This window comes from Pelophylax lessonae (genome assembly GCF_965119305.1).
Source record: "Pelophylax lessonae genome assembly, chromosome: 6".
Lineage (NCBI taxonomy): Eukaryota > Metazoa > Chordata > Amphibia > Anura > Ranidae > Pelophylax > Pelophylax lessonae.
In genome coordinates this window covers 224,574,740-224,591,240 of record NC_138773.1, presented here as the reverse complement: position 1 = coordinate 224,591,240, position 16,501 = coordinate 224,574,740, and the positions used below count along the sequence as shown (strand labels likewise).

At 40.5% G+C, this 16,501-nt stretch overlaps 1 protein-coding gene across 1 annotated transcript in view; it reads right to left on the bottom strand.

Moving 5' to 3' along the window:
- The window catches only part of RAMP1 (receptor activity modifying protein 1), a 165,721-nt gene extending 149,967 nt beyond the window's left edge, over positions 1 to 15,754 (bottom strand). Inside the window, exon 1 of the mRNA XM_082261906.1 lies at positions 15,304 to 15,754. Coding sequence (XP_082118032.1) covers positions 15,304 to 15,355 — 52 coding nt within the window. The 5' untranslated portion in view covers positions 15,356 to 15,754. The remainder of the gene's footprint in view (positions 1 to 15,303) is intronic.
- Between the last annotated feature and the right edge of the window lie 747 nt (positions 15,755 to 16,501).

Sequence of the window (16,501 nt, the reverse complement as noted above, 5' to 3'; positions counted from 1 at the left end):
AAGACACGGGCCAGAATGGTGGCAATGAAAACTTCAGAAAGAAAATAGCATGCCCCCCCCCCAATCCATACCAGGCCCTTCAGCTCTAGCACTGATTTTAAGGGGTACCCCAGGGTACAATAAAAAAAACGGTTTGGGGTCCCCCCCAAAATCCATACCAGACCCTTATCCGAGCATGCAGCCTCGTAGGCCAAAAAAAGGGGGTGAGCAAGCCCCCCCCAAACTATACCAGGCCCCATGCCTTCAACATGGGGGGTGTTTTGGGGAGGGGGGCTCTGCCAAAGCACCTTCTCCCCATGTTGATGGGGTCAAGGAACTCTTAGGAATCTTGAAGCCGCTTTTAACAAGGGCCCCCCAGATCCCGCCCTCCCCAAAAATGTGTAAAAAGAGAAAAAAGACAGTGCACAAGTTTTTTGACAATTCCTTTATTAAATTTTTTTTTTAAAAAGTCCACCGGTGTAGATCCGTCGTCAATCACGCTCCCTGCTAGACCCACCATCTGCCTGCTCCTCTTTCTGATATTTCCTTAAAAGCTAAGGGGCGGATTCACCCAATGATGTCAGCAGGTGACCCCACTCCCTTTTGATGTCATCGTCCGGGGCATGCTGGGTCAATTACATCACAAGGGGACAGGGTAACCCACTCATGTCATCGGGTGACTCTGCCACTTAGCTTTTTAAAAAATGTCAGACAGAGGAGCAGGGAGTTGATGGAGAGCCTTCGATGAGGCTGGAGGGGGTTTTTTTTGGGTCGAGCGGTGCAGCGGGTGGCCTGAATTACGATCGATGTACATCAGGGGACAGTTTTTTTTTTTTTTTTTACTATAGGAGTTCCCAAAAATGTGTGTACTGTCTTTATTCACTTTTATGGTGAATGTATAGGGGTACTATGTTCCCCTATACTCATTCACATGGGGGGGGGGATCTGGGGGCCCCCTTGTTAAAGGGGGGCTTCCAGATTCTGATAAGCCCTCCACCTGCAGACCCCCACAACCACTACCCAGGGATGTGGGGAAGAGGCCCTTGTCCCCATCAACATGGCAGACAAGTTTTGTAAAAGTGCAACTTTACAATGAATAAGCCAAGTTTACAGTGTTGCGGAGTATAATGAGTCTTTTTAGAAGTCAGTGTTATTTTTCAGATTCATCTTTCCATAGCCCAGTGTTCAGTAGTAGAAATTCAGAGGTTTTGGCATTGACTTATTTACATCTCCAACACTGCAGCAGGAAGCTGTATGGAGAGCTGGCAGCTCTCAAAAGTTTTCTGTCTAAACAGTAGAGATAGTTATCCAATATAGCTATGCCCCAGCTTAATTATGTACGACATTGTAACATTAATTTGGACACTGACAGACTGAGTAAAAACATGTTACTTTATTTAATTAGTGAACTGCTGCATATACCAGGACTCTTTTTTTTCTTGGCAACAGTTTCACAGGCCAGCTTCAAAGTTAATAAGGAAATCTGAAGTGCACAATCCAATTTATTTTCCTTAATTTACCCCATACTTGGTGTTACTGGTACATAACATGAAATAAAAGACCGCTGGTGTACTTTCTTGTACAATGGTGTCAATGTAAGCAAGAGTTATTAAACAAAAGCACTATTTAGGAGAAAGGTTCCATATAATTTATACACTGACAATGCATTCTAAAGAGAACCTGCCTTCCATATTCACAAATCTTATACATTTTTGCTGTACAACACCGTCTCTTTCTTCAAACATGAAAGCTGCCATTCTGAAATGGTTAGGTGTGTCTGGTCGTCATTATGATGCTCTGGCTTCAAAAATTTGAAAAACGAAATCGCAAAAAGTGCACAGAGAAAGACTTTTCATGATTTGCATATTTGTTCTTGGTTAATGATTTACAATATATTAATGGTAGTTTGACAGCAAAACAGCCAGGCAACTGCCATTTTCAGGAGGACAGCAGAAGCAGTCACCATACTTCTCTCACAAAAGGTTTTGGGTTTGTTATATATTTGTAAACTATTTTTTAATTTTCTACATATATATATATATATATATATATATATATATATATATATACATACATACATACATACGTATACACATACACGCTATATTACCAAAAGTATTGGGATGCCTGCTTTTACATGGGCATGAACTTTAATGGCATCCCAGTCTTAGTCCAAAGGATTTAAAATTGAGTTGGCCCACCCTTTGCAGTTTCAACTCTTCTGGGACGGCTGTCCACAAGGTTTAGGAGTGTGTCTACGGGACTGTTTTACCATTCTTTCAGAGGCACATTTGTGAGGTCAGGCACTGATGTTGGACAAGAAGACCTGGCTCGCAGTCTCCACTCTAATTAATCCAAAAGGTGTTCTGTCGGGTTGAAGTCAGGACTCTGTTCAGGCCAGTCAAATCCCTCCACCCCAAACTCGCTCATCCATGTCTTAATGAACCTTGTTTGTTCACTGGTGCGCAGTTGTGTTGGAACAGGAAGGGGCCATCCCCAAACTGTTTCCATGAAATTGTTCAGAATATCTTGGTATGCTGAAGCCTTATGAGTTCCCTTCACTAGAACTAGGGGGTCAAGCCCAACCCCTGAAAAGTAACCTCACATCATAATCCCCCCTCCTCCAATTGATTTGGATCAGTTCACAAAGCAAAGTTCATAAAGACATGGATGAGCGAGTTTGGGATGGAGGAACTTGACTGGCCTGCACAGAGTCCTGACCTCAACCCAATAGAACACCTTTGGGATGAATTACAGTGGAGACTTGAGCCAGGCCTTCTCGTCTAACATCAGTGCCTGACCTCACAAATGCACTTCTGGGAGAATGGTCAAACATTTCCTTAGGCACACTCCTAAACCTTGTGGACAGCCTTCCCAGAAGAGTTGAAGCTGTTATAGCTGCAAAGGGTGGGCCAACTCAATACTGAACCCTTCTAAGACTGGGATGCCTTTAAAGTTAATGTGCGTGTAAAGGCGGACGTCCCAATACTGTTGGTTATATAGTGCAGTGTTTCTCAACCTTCTTTCAGCCAAGGCACCCTTTACAAATTATGGACAGTCTCGAGGCACCCTGTAAAAATGATGTACATTATCGAGGCACCCTTTAAAAAGGATGGACTGTTTTAAAGAACCCTTTGAAAATTTTAGACCATCTAGAGGCACCACATTCTAAAATCTAAAAGATGTTCCAATAGGTTTTACATAATGCAACAACATCAACATATCCAAGTAGGACCACCAACATTAGAACTGATTTATTCTTCCAAAGCAAATAGTTTTGCAAACTGGTTCTGACTAGTATTCCAATGTTTCTCTTCTCCCTCAGTTTTCTTCCATCACTCAGCTAATGAGACCCCCAACGCTGATAGAGAGGGGACAGGGGAGTGTCAAGCAAGGATGCTATGCAGGTGTCTGGCATCCTCCTTATCAATTGATGACACCATTGGTCGTTAGGACGCCGGCAGCTAGAAGGTTGTAATGTTGCACAATGAAAACCTGTGATTTTAGTGTACCTAAAAAGGAAGGCTTCATCCACATGCCAGCTTGTATACAATTTTTGGGCAATTTGTAGGCATTTTGCCAAGGCACCCCTGAAGAAACCTCAAGGCATCCTGGTTGAAAAAGGCTGATATAATGAATCTACTAATTACACCTAAATTATTGGTTTTTCAAATATAATAATGCCCCAGAACAGTATGGGCGAGCTTAACGGATATCAAATCAGTCAGTGCTGCTTGCTTTCAGTACTGAAAGCAAAAAGACAAGAAAAGGGCGCACCGACCTAGCGCATTATCCTCAATATAGGCTTTATTAGTTGAAATAAGAAATGGCTACTCACAAACGTAGGTCAAAGTCAATCACATCAAACTCATGCATTTGAGTATCAGAAGTAGTCCATACAGATGTCCATAGTCTCATTAGGATGACGGCTGACGCGTTTCAAGGCATAAGCCTCTTCCTCAGAGCCACTGAAAGCTGTGTAAATGGGCTTCTGGTTGCTTTCTCCACAGATGAATGTCAAGTGTGAACATCTAAGGATGCCTTACAGACTGTAGTGACATGATTATGGGTACCTTGATGGACAAAACGAGGACAAGGGAACAGCTAAAGGGGCCATTATATGTTCTAGAATGTACAGTATATAAAGTATCCCATTTATCGAAGGTTTGTAACATAACTGGACTTGTTCTGTGATATTTTGCCGATTGAACAAGTCCAGATAAATGTGACTAACTAGTAGCTGCTCCAAGAGAACCACGCAATTTAGATTTTTTCTGAGCGATCGAAGGGTATTTGTGGTAAATTATATTTCATTCAAAAGACACTACTGCAATAAGCCGAGTACAGCAATCAGAACTGGCTCTCAAGAGCCAAATCAGTAGAAAATGGATTTTGATTTGCTGCTCTTTGTACTGCCCTTTGCATTTAATGATTTGCTCTTTGCACTGTTTTACAGAACAAATATCTACATATTACAGTATAAAACACAAGTTAAAAAAATTAGAATATCACCAAAAAGTACATTTATTTCAGTAATTTAATTCCAAAAGTGAAACTCATATTTTATATAGATGCGTTAGACCCCTTTCACACGGGCGGTGCGCCCGGCGGATTCCGTTTTGCTCAGCGGGGATCGGCGGATGACAGCTCTATCTCCACTTACTTTGCGGAGACGGAGCTGTCAGAGCCTCGCTCTCCTCTATGGGAGATCGGATGAAAAGGAACGCCTTTCCATTTTCATCCGATCCTCCAGACGGATGGAAAATAGGGTTACCGTCCGTCTGGATTTCACCGACATAATCGGATCAGATAGCAGCGAGTGTCAGCAGGGATGTCACTGCTAACATCTGCTGTTCCATAGGGCTGCATGGAGCATCTGATTAGGTCTGCCTGAAAGACTGGCAGGCGGACCGAATCGGAAAGCCTGTGTGAAAGGGGCTTTAAGCAGGATACACACTATACGACTTTTGTGGTTAGATTTCCTTTAGATTTATCTTCAACTATGTAGTGCAAGGGCCTGCCTGATTGCATACAAATTGAAAGTGTTTAGATTTGACCTGATATTATATGATTTTGGTAAATCCAAAGGAAAAAATCTAAAGACAATTGTATAGTGTGTATGGCCCACCACACACACAGTGATATTTCAAATATTTCTTTCTTTTAATTTCGGCTTACAGCTAGCGAAAACTCCAAAAATCTCAGTATCTCAGAAAATTTGAATATTACATAAGACCAATAAAAAAATAATTTTTAATACAGAAATGTTGGCTTACTGAAAAGTATGTCCATGTACAATATAGTATGCACTCAATAATTGGTCGGGGCTCCTTTTGCATGAATATGGCATGGTATAGAAGCGATCAGCCTGTGGCACTGCTGAGGTGTTATGGAAGCCCAGGTTGCTTTGATAGCGGCCTTCAGCTCATCTGCATTGTTGGGTCTGGTGTTTCTCATCTTCCTCTTGACAATACTCCACATATTAGCAATGACCTTTGGTGACTTACCCGTATTGTGGAAGGTGTCAATGACTGTTTTCCGGGCAACTGTCAAGTCAGCAGTCTTCCCAATGATTGTGTAACCTACTGAACCACACTGAGAGATCATTTAAAGGCTCAGGAATCCTTTGCAGGTGTTTTGAGTTAATAAGCTGAATATAGTGTGACACCACGAGTCTACAATATTGAACTTTTTAACAAAATTCTAATTTACTGAGATAAAAAATTTTGGGTTTTCACTAGCTGTAAGCCATAATCAAAATTAAAAGGAAGAAATGCTTTAAATATATCACTTTTTGAAATGAATTACTGAAATAAAATAACTTTTTGATGGTGTTCTAATTTTATGAGATGCACCTGTATATATGTATTATAATTTTATGAGATGCACCTGTATATATGTATTATAATTTTATGAGATGCACCTGTATATATTATTATAATGTTTATTCAAAGTCACGCAGAAGCATTCACAAGAGGCTCTTCCACGGTTCAAGTGTGTTACAAAAAAGAAAGCTGCAAGAAAGTTTACGAGTTTCATGTAAATACGTCAAATTGCGGCATGTCTGATTTTTTTAAATTCCAGAAAGCTGCAGGGCCTAGATATGAACTAACCACATATGAATTAATGGGATTTCTACTCGAATTGTATTATCGGGGTGGAAAAGAGACAGATGTGAAACAGAATTTCAGAATGGCTTGGTCAGTGTTATATCCAAACACAGCTTTGCTCATGCACTAAATATTTTATACAGATCCCAAGAAAAGCAAATAGGGCAATGTAAACTATGTCTTGCAAGAATGAGACCAAGGGGGTGTTCAAATATATCATCTGTTTTCATTTCAAATACTTTACTTTCTGTGATCTCAAATTGTCACAATGATGTATTTTTATCTTCACCGTTTCCTCTTTCTGCTAAAACACAGGAACAAAGATACAGAAATGTGGCCAAGGTGTTGCTAAGTTGCATGCAGTTGTATTATCTTGCAATACATATGAACTGTTCATTTACTAGGCTGCAACAAAAGGATGTTACCCCATAACGATGATTTCTGTTATGTGTTGGCATATACCTATACAACATATATGCAGTACAGTCCCTTTACAAATGTAATTCCCAAGGTCTTGTAAATCAAATAACTATATAAATATAGTGAATAATATTAATATACATGCATTGTAATAGTCATATAGCCCTATCCATAAGTTCATAAGGCTAGGTTCACATCTGTGCAGGTGGTTCCAGCTGCGGGTCTGCACCTGTTCCCGCAGCCGTAACCACTGGCACAGAAAAACGCGTCGGATGCGTGTGGGTGTCGTTAATCCAAACAGCATGCCGCACAAACTGGGAATTGCACCCGCACTAGGAACTGAACTTGCTGTTCCCATGAAGGCTGCCATTTCTAACATGCTGCAGGAATCTTTTCCCTGCATTTTCAAATGAATGGGCTGCCGTGCCCATGCAAAATGTGGCTCACAGAGCCACATATGGGTGAACCTAGCCTAAGAGGTGAAGAATTGGTGCAAAAAAAAATGTTCCACAAACAATTCTCCCATACTGTTGCTCCACCAATGTGACAAAGGTAGACTCTTACCAAGGAGAATAGACCCCCTGATGAACAGAGGCCACTTGGTGGTTTATATGGTATGACCATCACATCCACAATGCCCTGTGTATTCACAGGCCATACAGTATGGTAACCCCCCAGCAGTTCTGGGCTCTGAGGAAGGGGGTCCACCCTCGAAACACATCAGCCTAACCACAGCAGCTCCATGCGGTTCGCTGCATGCCATCCAGCATTACGCAGTGCCGGGCTACCTTGGAGACTGTTTTATTGATTTGTCGATATGTGTGTGTTTTCACACCATTTGTGTGAGTATATTTTATGCATTTTACTATTTTAATAAATGTTTTTAGTGGTAATGCACTAGGTCGGTGCGCCCCTCTTTTTGTTTTCTAACTCCATCACATAATGTGTATTTCCATATACTGTACATGCAAGGAAAAAAATGCTCCAGATAATGCAGGTAAACACAACCACGTTTACTTAAAATAAGAGTAAAACTCACAAGAAATACATACAAGCTTCGATATCTAGTCCTCTCCTCACCATCCCATCCTGTATTGGTAGAAGTGACTGTGTACTATGCTTTCTCCACCCAACGCGTTTGTTCATAAGTAACATCATCAGGGGCTTTTAATTCTACTCTCTTTGGTAAGAGTTTACCTTTCTGGCGTTGGTAGAGGAACAGCATGGAATTTTTTTGTGGAAAATGATATTGTTCACTTCTTATAGACTTTTAAATAGGTCTTTTTAATGAATACACTGCATGCATATGATTATATTCAGTATGTTTGTGGTTATTTGATTTGATATACCAGAACTATGATATTGGATTTTAAATGAGAATCACATTGTTAAAGGAAAAGTTCTGCATAATATATATTATATGGTTTGTAAGTGTCTTATATCAAAGAAGTTTGATCTCATTCCCATTTGTTTTTTTGCACTAAGCATGGGATTTTTATGGTTTAAAGCAGGGGTGCCCAAACTGCAGCCCAAGGATCGCATGCAGCCCAAGACAGCTATGAATGTGGCCCAACACAAAATCGTAAACTTACTCAAAAATGTTGATTTTATGGGAGGAATTTTTTGTAAAAATGCATTTACACTTAGCGAACACATGCGGCCGAAGAAAAATTTTACAGTGTCTCTATACTGGACTGTTAGAAGTTTTATCTTCCCAAAGAAAAATATCCCACTTTTCACAATTACGCCTTATTCAAGTCATCAGTTTTTGGCAGCACCTATATTTGTGAGAAACTATTTTCAAGGATGAACCAAATGCATGTTTCCCCTTGGGACTTGAATGCGGCACAATAGTATCTCACAAACAATATTTTATGTAAAAAACATTGTTTTTTAATTGGGGGTCCTGTGCCAACAATATCACTGTTGGAGTTGGCATAGCAGAAGGGCTATTTAAAACGTAACCAAAAATTTTGCAACACTTTAGTGTGAATCCAGATGTTTTTGATCTAGATAGAAGACTTATATCAAGCTGCTGTGGATCTACAAGTGTTAGCATTCCCACCAGCTGAATTCTCAACAGAACTTTAATTTACTATTTTGTGTGATTAATATACCTTTAGGCTTAGTTTACACTTGCATGTGGGGGGGGGGGGGGGGGGTTGAAATTTACTGACCCCCCCCCCCCCTTATGCTACAAAGGCAGCCGGACAGGGGTAAACACAAGGTAAATACAAGCTTAAATCACTCCTAATCAACATTAGTTGACTGTTGGACAATTTAACATACGTACACTTCTCACATTCAGGTTTGGAGTCTCCACCTGATAATGTAGATGCCATTTGTCGCCCAGCCGCCCCTTTCTTGAGATCAGTTAAAAACTATAGGTAATTATGGGACGAACACTTACCTGTGATACTGTTTCTAGTTAAAGCACCCTTGCAAGCTGCCATACCCCTTACTATTATTATTCCACAATACAGGTGGGTTTTGCCTGCCCCCCACTGGCCGTGGTTCACTATGGATGACACAGCGTGTTGCACTAGAGGAGGTTGGTCTATGTATTAGCCTTTCAATTCTCATGGTCACATTATAAAGTATTGTATAAATGCAAGCATATGTACAGTTGACTAATTTTTATATATTTTGCTTATTCTGTCAAGAGAGTATTTAACCGTCTGTGGTCCTGAAGAAGCGTAATGCGAAACGCGTCAACCTTTCCAGACCGGTACAACACACGTATTTCTTGCAAATAAACTGTGTACAATGTTTGTATATCTACTCTGAACCCATACGGAGTTTTTCTCCACAAATAGGGCAGTTTTTAATATGTTGTAATTTGTATAATGAATTTTAAACGAATACCTTCAATAAAATGTAAAGGTTTTAATTAAATTGTTTTTGCCTACTCAGTCTGTGCCTTTAAAGTCCGCAACTCTTGACTGGGCAACTTTGGTTGAACCAATCTTCTTCTTCTTTGTTCACTTATAGCATTATGGCACACAAGGGATTAGCTCACTTTCCTTTTTATATGCTTTGTGGCATGGCAAATATGACCTACCCTGTTGCATTTAGAGGGCAAGTGCTATGACATATTCAAATGAATGAGGCCATGCAGCAACCTTGAGCTAAATGCCAGGCTCGCCGTTGCGGTGTGATATTCCTAAAATGTGTGTTTGGATGTAAACAGCAAAAAAAAACAGGCATTTACAAGGCAGCAGTATCACCTCCTGAATGCCTGTCAGCCATGCCTGCAATGCTCTCTGAAAATTGATCCACCACATATCACTCTTCAAACAAGCAGGCAGATTTACAGTAAAAAAAAGTCCTAAGATATGTTATTATGATAACAGATCAAATCTGTGTGTACATTGTGGTATTTCTCCGGGTCCACCACATTGATTCAGAGGTCATTTTTTCTAATTAAACCATTTTTCATCATCTTATCTTCCGTGTGACAATAGACAAGTCTGTCTTCCTTCCTCTATCTATACCATATGCAATGCTTATTCCAGTGGCTGCTGTTTATATGAACACTTCTAGATGCCTCAAGCTCTTGAATATCAGAAATTTCTGAATGTGCAACATGTTTTCGTGAGTTTTGTTTTTTGGTAAGTAATCAAACCATCGATCATTTGTTAACTACACAGGCAAAGATTAGAATGTGTCCCAGCTCCAGGTGTCAGGGGCCCATTTAATTTTCCACATTTTCGGGACTTGGTTCCGATCACGAAAAACATTGGGGCAATGTAATAAAGCATTTGCAATATTTTTCTGGCCTTGTGGCCATATTAGAAAGTCCTGCATTAAGAATGAATGCTGTGCTACACTTTTCTTACTATTTCTAGTTCAGGTAATTCTTATATGCAACACATTTACATTCAGGCACTATGGTTGTGACAAAGTGTTACTAAAGCCACAACAGTAAAATCAGCTTGTATATGCAGTAAAGCATGCTTGTTCTGTGGAACCTAAGGGTTTAATCCCCTGCATTGTGTAATAGGCAGGTTTGATCCTGCCTCCACTGATCCTCCCCTTCTTCCACTGTCCCCAATCCATCTCCTGATAGAACAGAGCCTTTGGAGTCACTCTGCACATGCTCAGTTTGGTGTGTATTACTAGAGAGTTTTTTTTTTTCTTGGGAGGGTGCATGTGATCAGCACAGGGCCAATCAGCACTGTCCAGACAGAGGGTCAGGGTCCTGCAGCCTCATAGGCGAGTCAGAGGAGAATGAAAAGTCCTCCTTCAAGCTTTAACCAGACACTAATAGAAGATATACGACTGCTCTAACTGCTGATGGGAAAAAGTATTTAGCAGTTTATATTTACTAAAATAATTGCATTTCCATGTTCTGTGTACCGTGGGAGACCAGGTATAGTGAATGCAGGGTCCTGGGTTTAATAACACTTTAAGAAGTAGTGTCATATTAGTAAAAAGAAAACTGAAGGAAAATACAACCTCTTTAATCTTGGAGAGAATTGTGTTGCACATGTAAATATTGTGTATCACACACAAGTCTGTCTGAGACATAATTCTGTCTGAGACAATTCAGCAACAGATTCATATACAGCTCACCGACAGTTACATGAATCTAACGCAAGTTGCTTCATTTGTTGCACGGACGGGGACAGTGTCACACTTTATGAATTCTAGGTATGGTATCCTGATAACTAAATGTGTTTAGTATATAGTTATGATATTGATAGTATTTACTATACTATTACCTTTATTTCACATGCCTTTAGGTATTTTTTTTCTCAACATTTACATTTAGACCAAACTGTTCATTGAAATGGTAGTTAATGGCATGAAGAAACGAAATCAATGCCGGGGTGCTTACCAACGGTAACTTTTTATTTTCATGGGTTACACCTTCTTCTGAAGAAATAATGCCCTGTTCACCTTTAAGAGTCCTGGAATCTCAGAAAGAATTGCATGGTTCTGCCCGTGATTCCAGAATCATGGAAAAATGCACAACGCTCTTGCGATGCCATTATTTCTTAACGGCACCCCAAACGCTGCGTCATTTTGCCAAAATCTGCCACATGAGCTTCTTTTGGCATTACAAACGCGTGTTCAAGTAATTGGGCTGCCCTATGTGCAACACAAGGAATTATGTGTAGATCATACAAAAAAATCTTGAGCAGGGACACGCGTTCCTGCAACGCAAAGTGTGAACCGAACCTATCAATTATTGTTGCGACTTCCCAATCTCAAGCACCCTTGGTACACTCTAGTTTTTCCCAGTCATTACAGGCTTTATTTATTTGTTGATTTTTGCTTATCCTGCATGAAAATGCACAAAAAATACATAAAGGGGTTTTAAAATAAAGGAACTCATTTTGCTGAATAAAAATGCATTGACAGAAATAAAGGAACTCATATCTTGGATACTATCCACATGCAGTTCTAAAAATACAACCTTTTTCATTATCCTGACCCTTTAAGACAGAGAAAAGGGAATGAACCCTTGGTCACTCTTCCCATTATTTGTAGAAAATGTTTTCAGACATCTGTCCTAGCTGTTTTCATACTTTCAGGGCCACTTCACACCACATGCAGTCCAGTGTGTTTTTTTTTTTCTGCATTAAAAACCCCCTTCTATAGGTTATATAGTTTCCAATGGCATAGTTCACACCAGTGCAGTCAGTTCCAGTGCATTCCAGAAAAAAAGAAGAACGTGCTGCATTTTTTTCTGCATTGAACTGTACTGTAACGTGGTAAAACCCATCAAAAACGCACCATAACGCATCTAAATGCATCAAAAACGTACCAGAACGCATCTGAGGCTACGTTCACATCTTGGCGTTGCTATTTACAGGCGTTTTTATTGGCGTTTTTATGGGCATTTTACATGCGTTTTTGTGCAGGTGTTTTTAGGTTGACTAGTGACCAATGGAAAAAAATAAAAACGCCTGTAATCTGCCCAAAAAAGAAGCTCATGTACTTTTTTGAGCGTTGGGCGTTTTGCTTAAAACGTCAAAAGGCTCAGATGTGAACAGGGGCCATTGAAATGAATAGGATTTGTCTTATTGGACGTTTTTTGAGCTGATTCTAGAGCAGAAAAATGCCCCAAAACGCCTACATGTGAACTTAGCCTAAATGCATCAAAAATGTACCAGGACGCATCATATAAAATCCCCAGGAATCCTTGAAAAAAAAAAAAAAAGGAAAAACAACAGGGGAAAAAACGCACTGGAACGCATTGCAAATGCATCAAAAATGCACATGCAGAAACGCATCTGGAGTGCGTTTTTGTGGTGTTAACTGTAAGCAAAAACGCATCTGGAATGCATATTTGTGGAGTGCAGGTGTTTTAAGACTCATACACATGATGAGAATATCGGACGAATGATTGTCCAATTTTTTATTTTATTTTTTATGCTAGTCTCATATCAAAAATGAAGAGCTTACAAAAGTTACGAAAATCCTTGAACAACAAAATACTACTTTGGAAGTTATGTAATTTGTTGTATTGTATTCTTTCGTTTCCGACCATGCGCGATCTTGGTCTTCTAGTTTTTCTCGGACTAATACTGTGCGGATTAAACGAAAATTGTATATTCTGGCATTGTATGAGAAAAATGTTTGTGTTTGTCCCTTCGAATAATTTTGCATGAACTGTCCTGATTGGCTCTCAAAAGCTGTGTATTAATCAGATTATCGTACGATCGCTTTGAAAGCGGTATTTTTCTGATCGTGTGCAATAGGCTTTAAAAGTCGCACACTTATTTCACCTGAGAGTGTATAAGGACTTCTGAAAAAATAGGTTATGCTGGCCATACACCTGGGCAAGAATTGAACAGTTTCAGTCACCTTTCAAACACAAATAATAGCTGAACAATCTATCACTAGCACTTTATATCCAAACTATAGGTAGGTTGCCTTGGTCAGCTCCATTCCATGTTTTCTGCCCAAAATTGATGACACTTATGCCTCGTACACACGTAACGATTGTTGGCCGTGAATTTTCGGCCAACGTCCGATCGACCGATTGTCAGCTTGTTAGTATGATGCTTCCGACAACCGACTGCGACTTTTTGGCCGAACAAAATTTGGTGTGCATGCTATAAAATTTTTGTTGGCCGTCTCCAGAACGGCCGATTGTTCGTCAGTCAGTACAGATTTCGGCAGACAAAAATCAGATGAGCAAGACTGGGCATGCTCAGAGAAGAAAAAACACAGGGAAAGTTAACAATCACATGACATCACTTCTGAAGTTGGTTTTTGTTGGCCGATAAAATTCGTGTGCAGTCTAGAGCACATTTCAACCAACACAACAACACTGGACAAAAGACGGCCGATCGGTCGGCCAACAATCGTTGCGTGTGTACGAGGCTTTACTAGAAACCATCCAGGCATGAGACCACCATTAGGACCTGTGTCATGTTCCTTGGAATTCTTTACCCTGCAGAGACTGGAAAGCTGCAGTACGGCTCACAGAAACTGAAGGTGATCACAAATTCTGTGTAGACAGAACTTGCTTTAGAGCTGAATACATATTTAAAGGACCCTAGGCATGACACAAGGGAGCCGTCTACAGTACATTTCATCTCTTACTACATAATTAATTGAACCCTATATATGGTGTCAAGCAATTTCCATTTACCTTGCAGAAAACAGATCTAAAAGGAAGAAAATGAGCACACATATACCTAGCTAAAGTCACCCTGGAGGGTCAATTCTGGAAACCCAGTACTAAGGGATTTTTATGTTTTTCTTGCAGATGGGCAGTTAGTAAAGATTTATAGCTTTTCTAGGCTACGTTCACATCTTGGCGTTGCTATTACAGGCGTTTTTATGGGCGTTTTACAGGCGTTTTTTTTTCCAAAATATTTTATTGAAAAACATAAGAAGAGTCATACAGCAAGGCATAATAAACAGTGAACAAATAACATAGGCGTTTTTACAGGCGTTTTTTGTGCAGGCGTTTTTAGATTGAATAGAGACCAATGGAAAACGCCTGTAATCTGCCTAAGGCTGCATTCACACTTGAGCGTAGCGTTTTTACCGCGATTTTACCGCGATTTTTTCAGGCGTTTTTCATTGACATCTATCAAAAACGCTGGTAATCAGCCCAAAAAGAAGCTCATGTACTTTTTTCAGCTATAGGTGTTTTGCAAAACGCTCAGATGTGAACAGGGGCCATTTAAATAAATGAGGTTTTACTTGTTGGGCGTTTTGGAAGTGTTTCTTTTGAGCGTTTTTGGAGCTGAAAACGCCCAGGTGTGAATGGAGCCAAAAAAGAAGCTCATGTACTTTTTTGAGCATTGGGCGTTTTGCTCACAGTGTCAAAACGCTCAGATGTGAACAGGGGCCATTGAAATGAATAGGATTTGTCTTGTTGGGCGTTTTGAGAGCTGATCCTAGAGCAGAAAAACGCCCCCAAAACGCCTACATGTGAACGGAGCCTGAGCAATTGCAAAACAAATACAATCATGCCACAGAAAAAATTTAATCTTTTACTTACCTGGAACCTATAACCCAGATAAATATGAAAATTCTTATTGGGTGTGTGAATCACTTTTGTAGTATTGCATGTTTAATTAAAGTCAAACATTTGGTCGACTTGTCATAGTATTGCATGTTTAATTCAAGTCAAACACTTGGTTGACTTGTCACGAATCTATTTTCAGTGTATCTCAAGGAAGTGAAGAACCAATCATAGTGCTAATTATAAGTAATTACATTAAACATGCTAAAACATATGTCTATACGCCTATGGGAAAAAGTCAGTGTGAACACCAACTGTACAATCACACAGTAAGCAGCAGAATGATTACAAAGCACTTACCTATGAGGATCCAGAGAAGATGCCTGGATGTCAGAAGAAATCCTAGGTTCATTGCTGTGTCCTGGGCTCAGAGCACTGGATACACATTTACTGCTGGAGCCATGAGAACACTAAAGTCATCTCTGAGTGGTGATCACAGCAAGAATTGGATATATCTCCAGAGGACCAGGCACAATGAGGTGCAGGAAAGTTCTATGAAGATGATGAAGGAGGTGCTTTTGGTACCCACCACCTGTGGGCGTTTTATAGCATTTCAAATCCACAAAGCTAGTTCTCTATGTAGCTGGAAGGAATGCCTGCTAGATTACCATTTCTATAACTCATGGAAAACATAGGTGAGTTTTAACCCATCTGGAGGAGGAAGGTCACCTACAGCATAATCCCTTCTGAGATGTTGAAGCCAACTGGGGGCTGAATTTGTTGCTATAAAGCTCCAGTAAAAGTTTAGGACCTGTATGAAGACAATTACCGGTATTTAAAAATGTCAATGAGAAGTGAAGTGTTTCTGAGATTTTGTAGATCTGCTTAAAGTTGAAGGTTGCAGCACCCAGAAGTTCTCCTTGTCTATAGAATCTTCTCCTTTTTTCTGTGGTTGAGCAGAATGGAAGACCCTGTTTCATGTGTGTGTGGGTGGAAGGACAATCCAGTGTGTGTAGGTGGAAGGTCTTCCCTTCACTCCTCCTCTGTATGTTGGATGAGGTTCTCCTATCTGTGTAGTCCTTCTATAGATCGGGAGGTCCCTGCCTCCCTGGAAGTGGGGGGTCTCCTCCAGCCTCCTGCATCTAAGTTTAGATCCCAATGCGATATAAATAGGATGTGTAGGAACACAGTGCAGCCAGGATCTGTCACTAGAATCCAAAGAATGTCCGTGCTGTTGCTATAGATCGGGCTGTCAGTGGTGAATGCAGGTCGGGTGTCAGGGAGGCTTGGGATGGATGAGAGATCGCGGTGACATGGAATTCTCTGACTTTCTGGAGTTAGTTGTCTCTCTAGTCCTGGTTCCAGCCGCAGATATTACATTACTATAGAGCAGCAGCAGCAGGAACTGTCACTTGCGGCTGCCCCTGCGATCTGATCGTGTGAGTGTCACAATGTACACACCTAGCATGGCTGTACATTGGCAGGAATGCAAGGCACACTCCCAGAGCAAAGATCGCTGCCTGCTCCTGTCTTCACTTGTATAGAGAATTGTCATCCC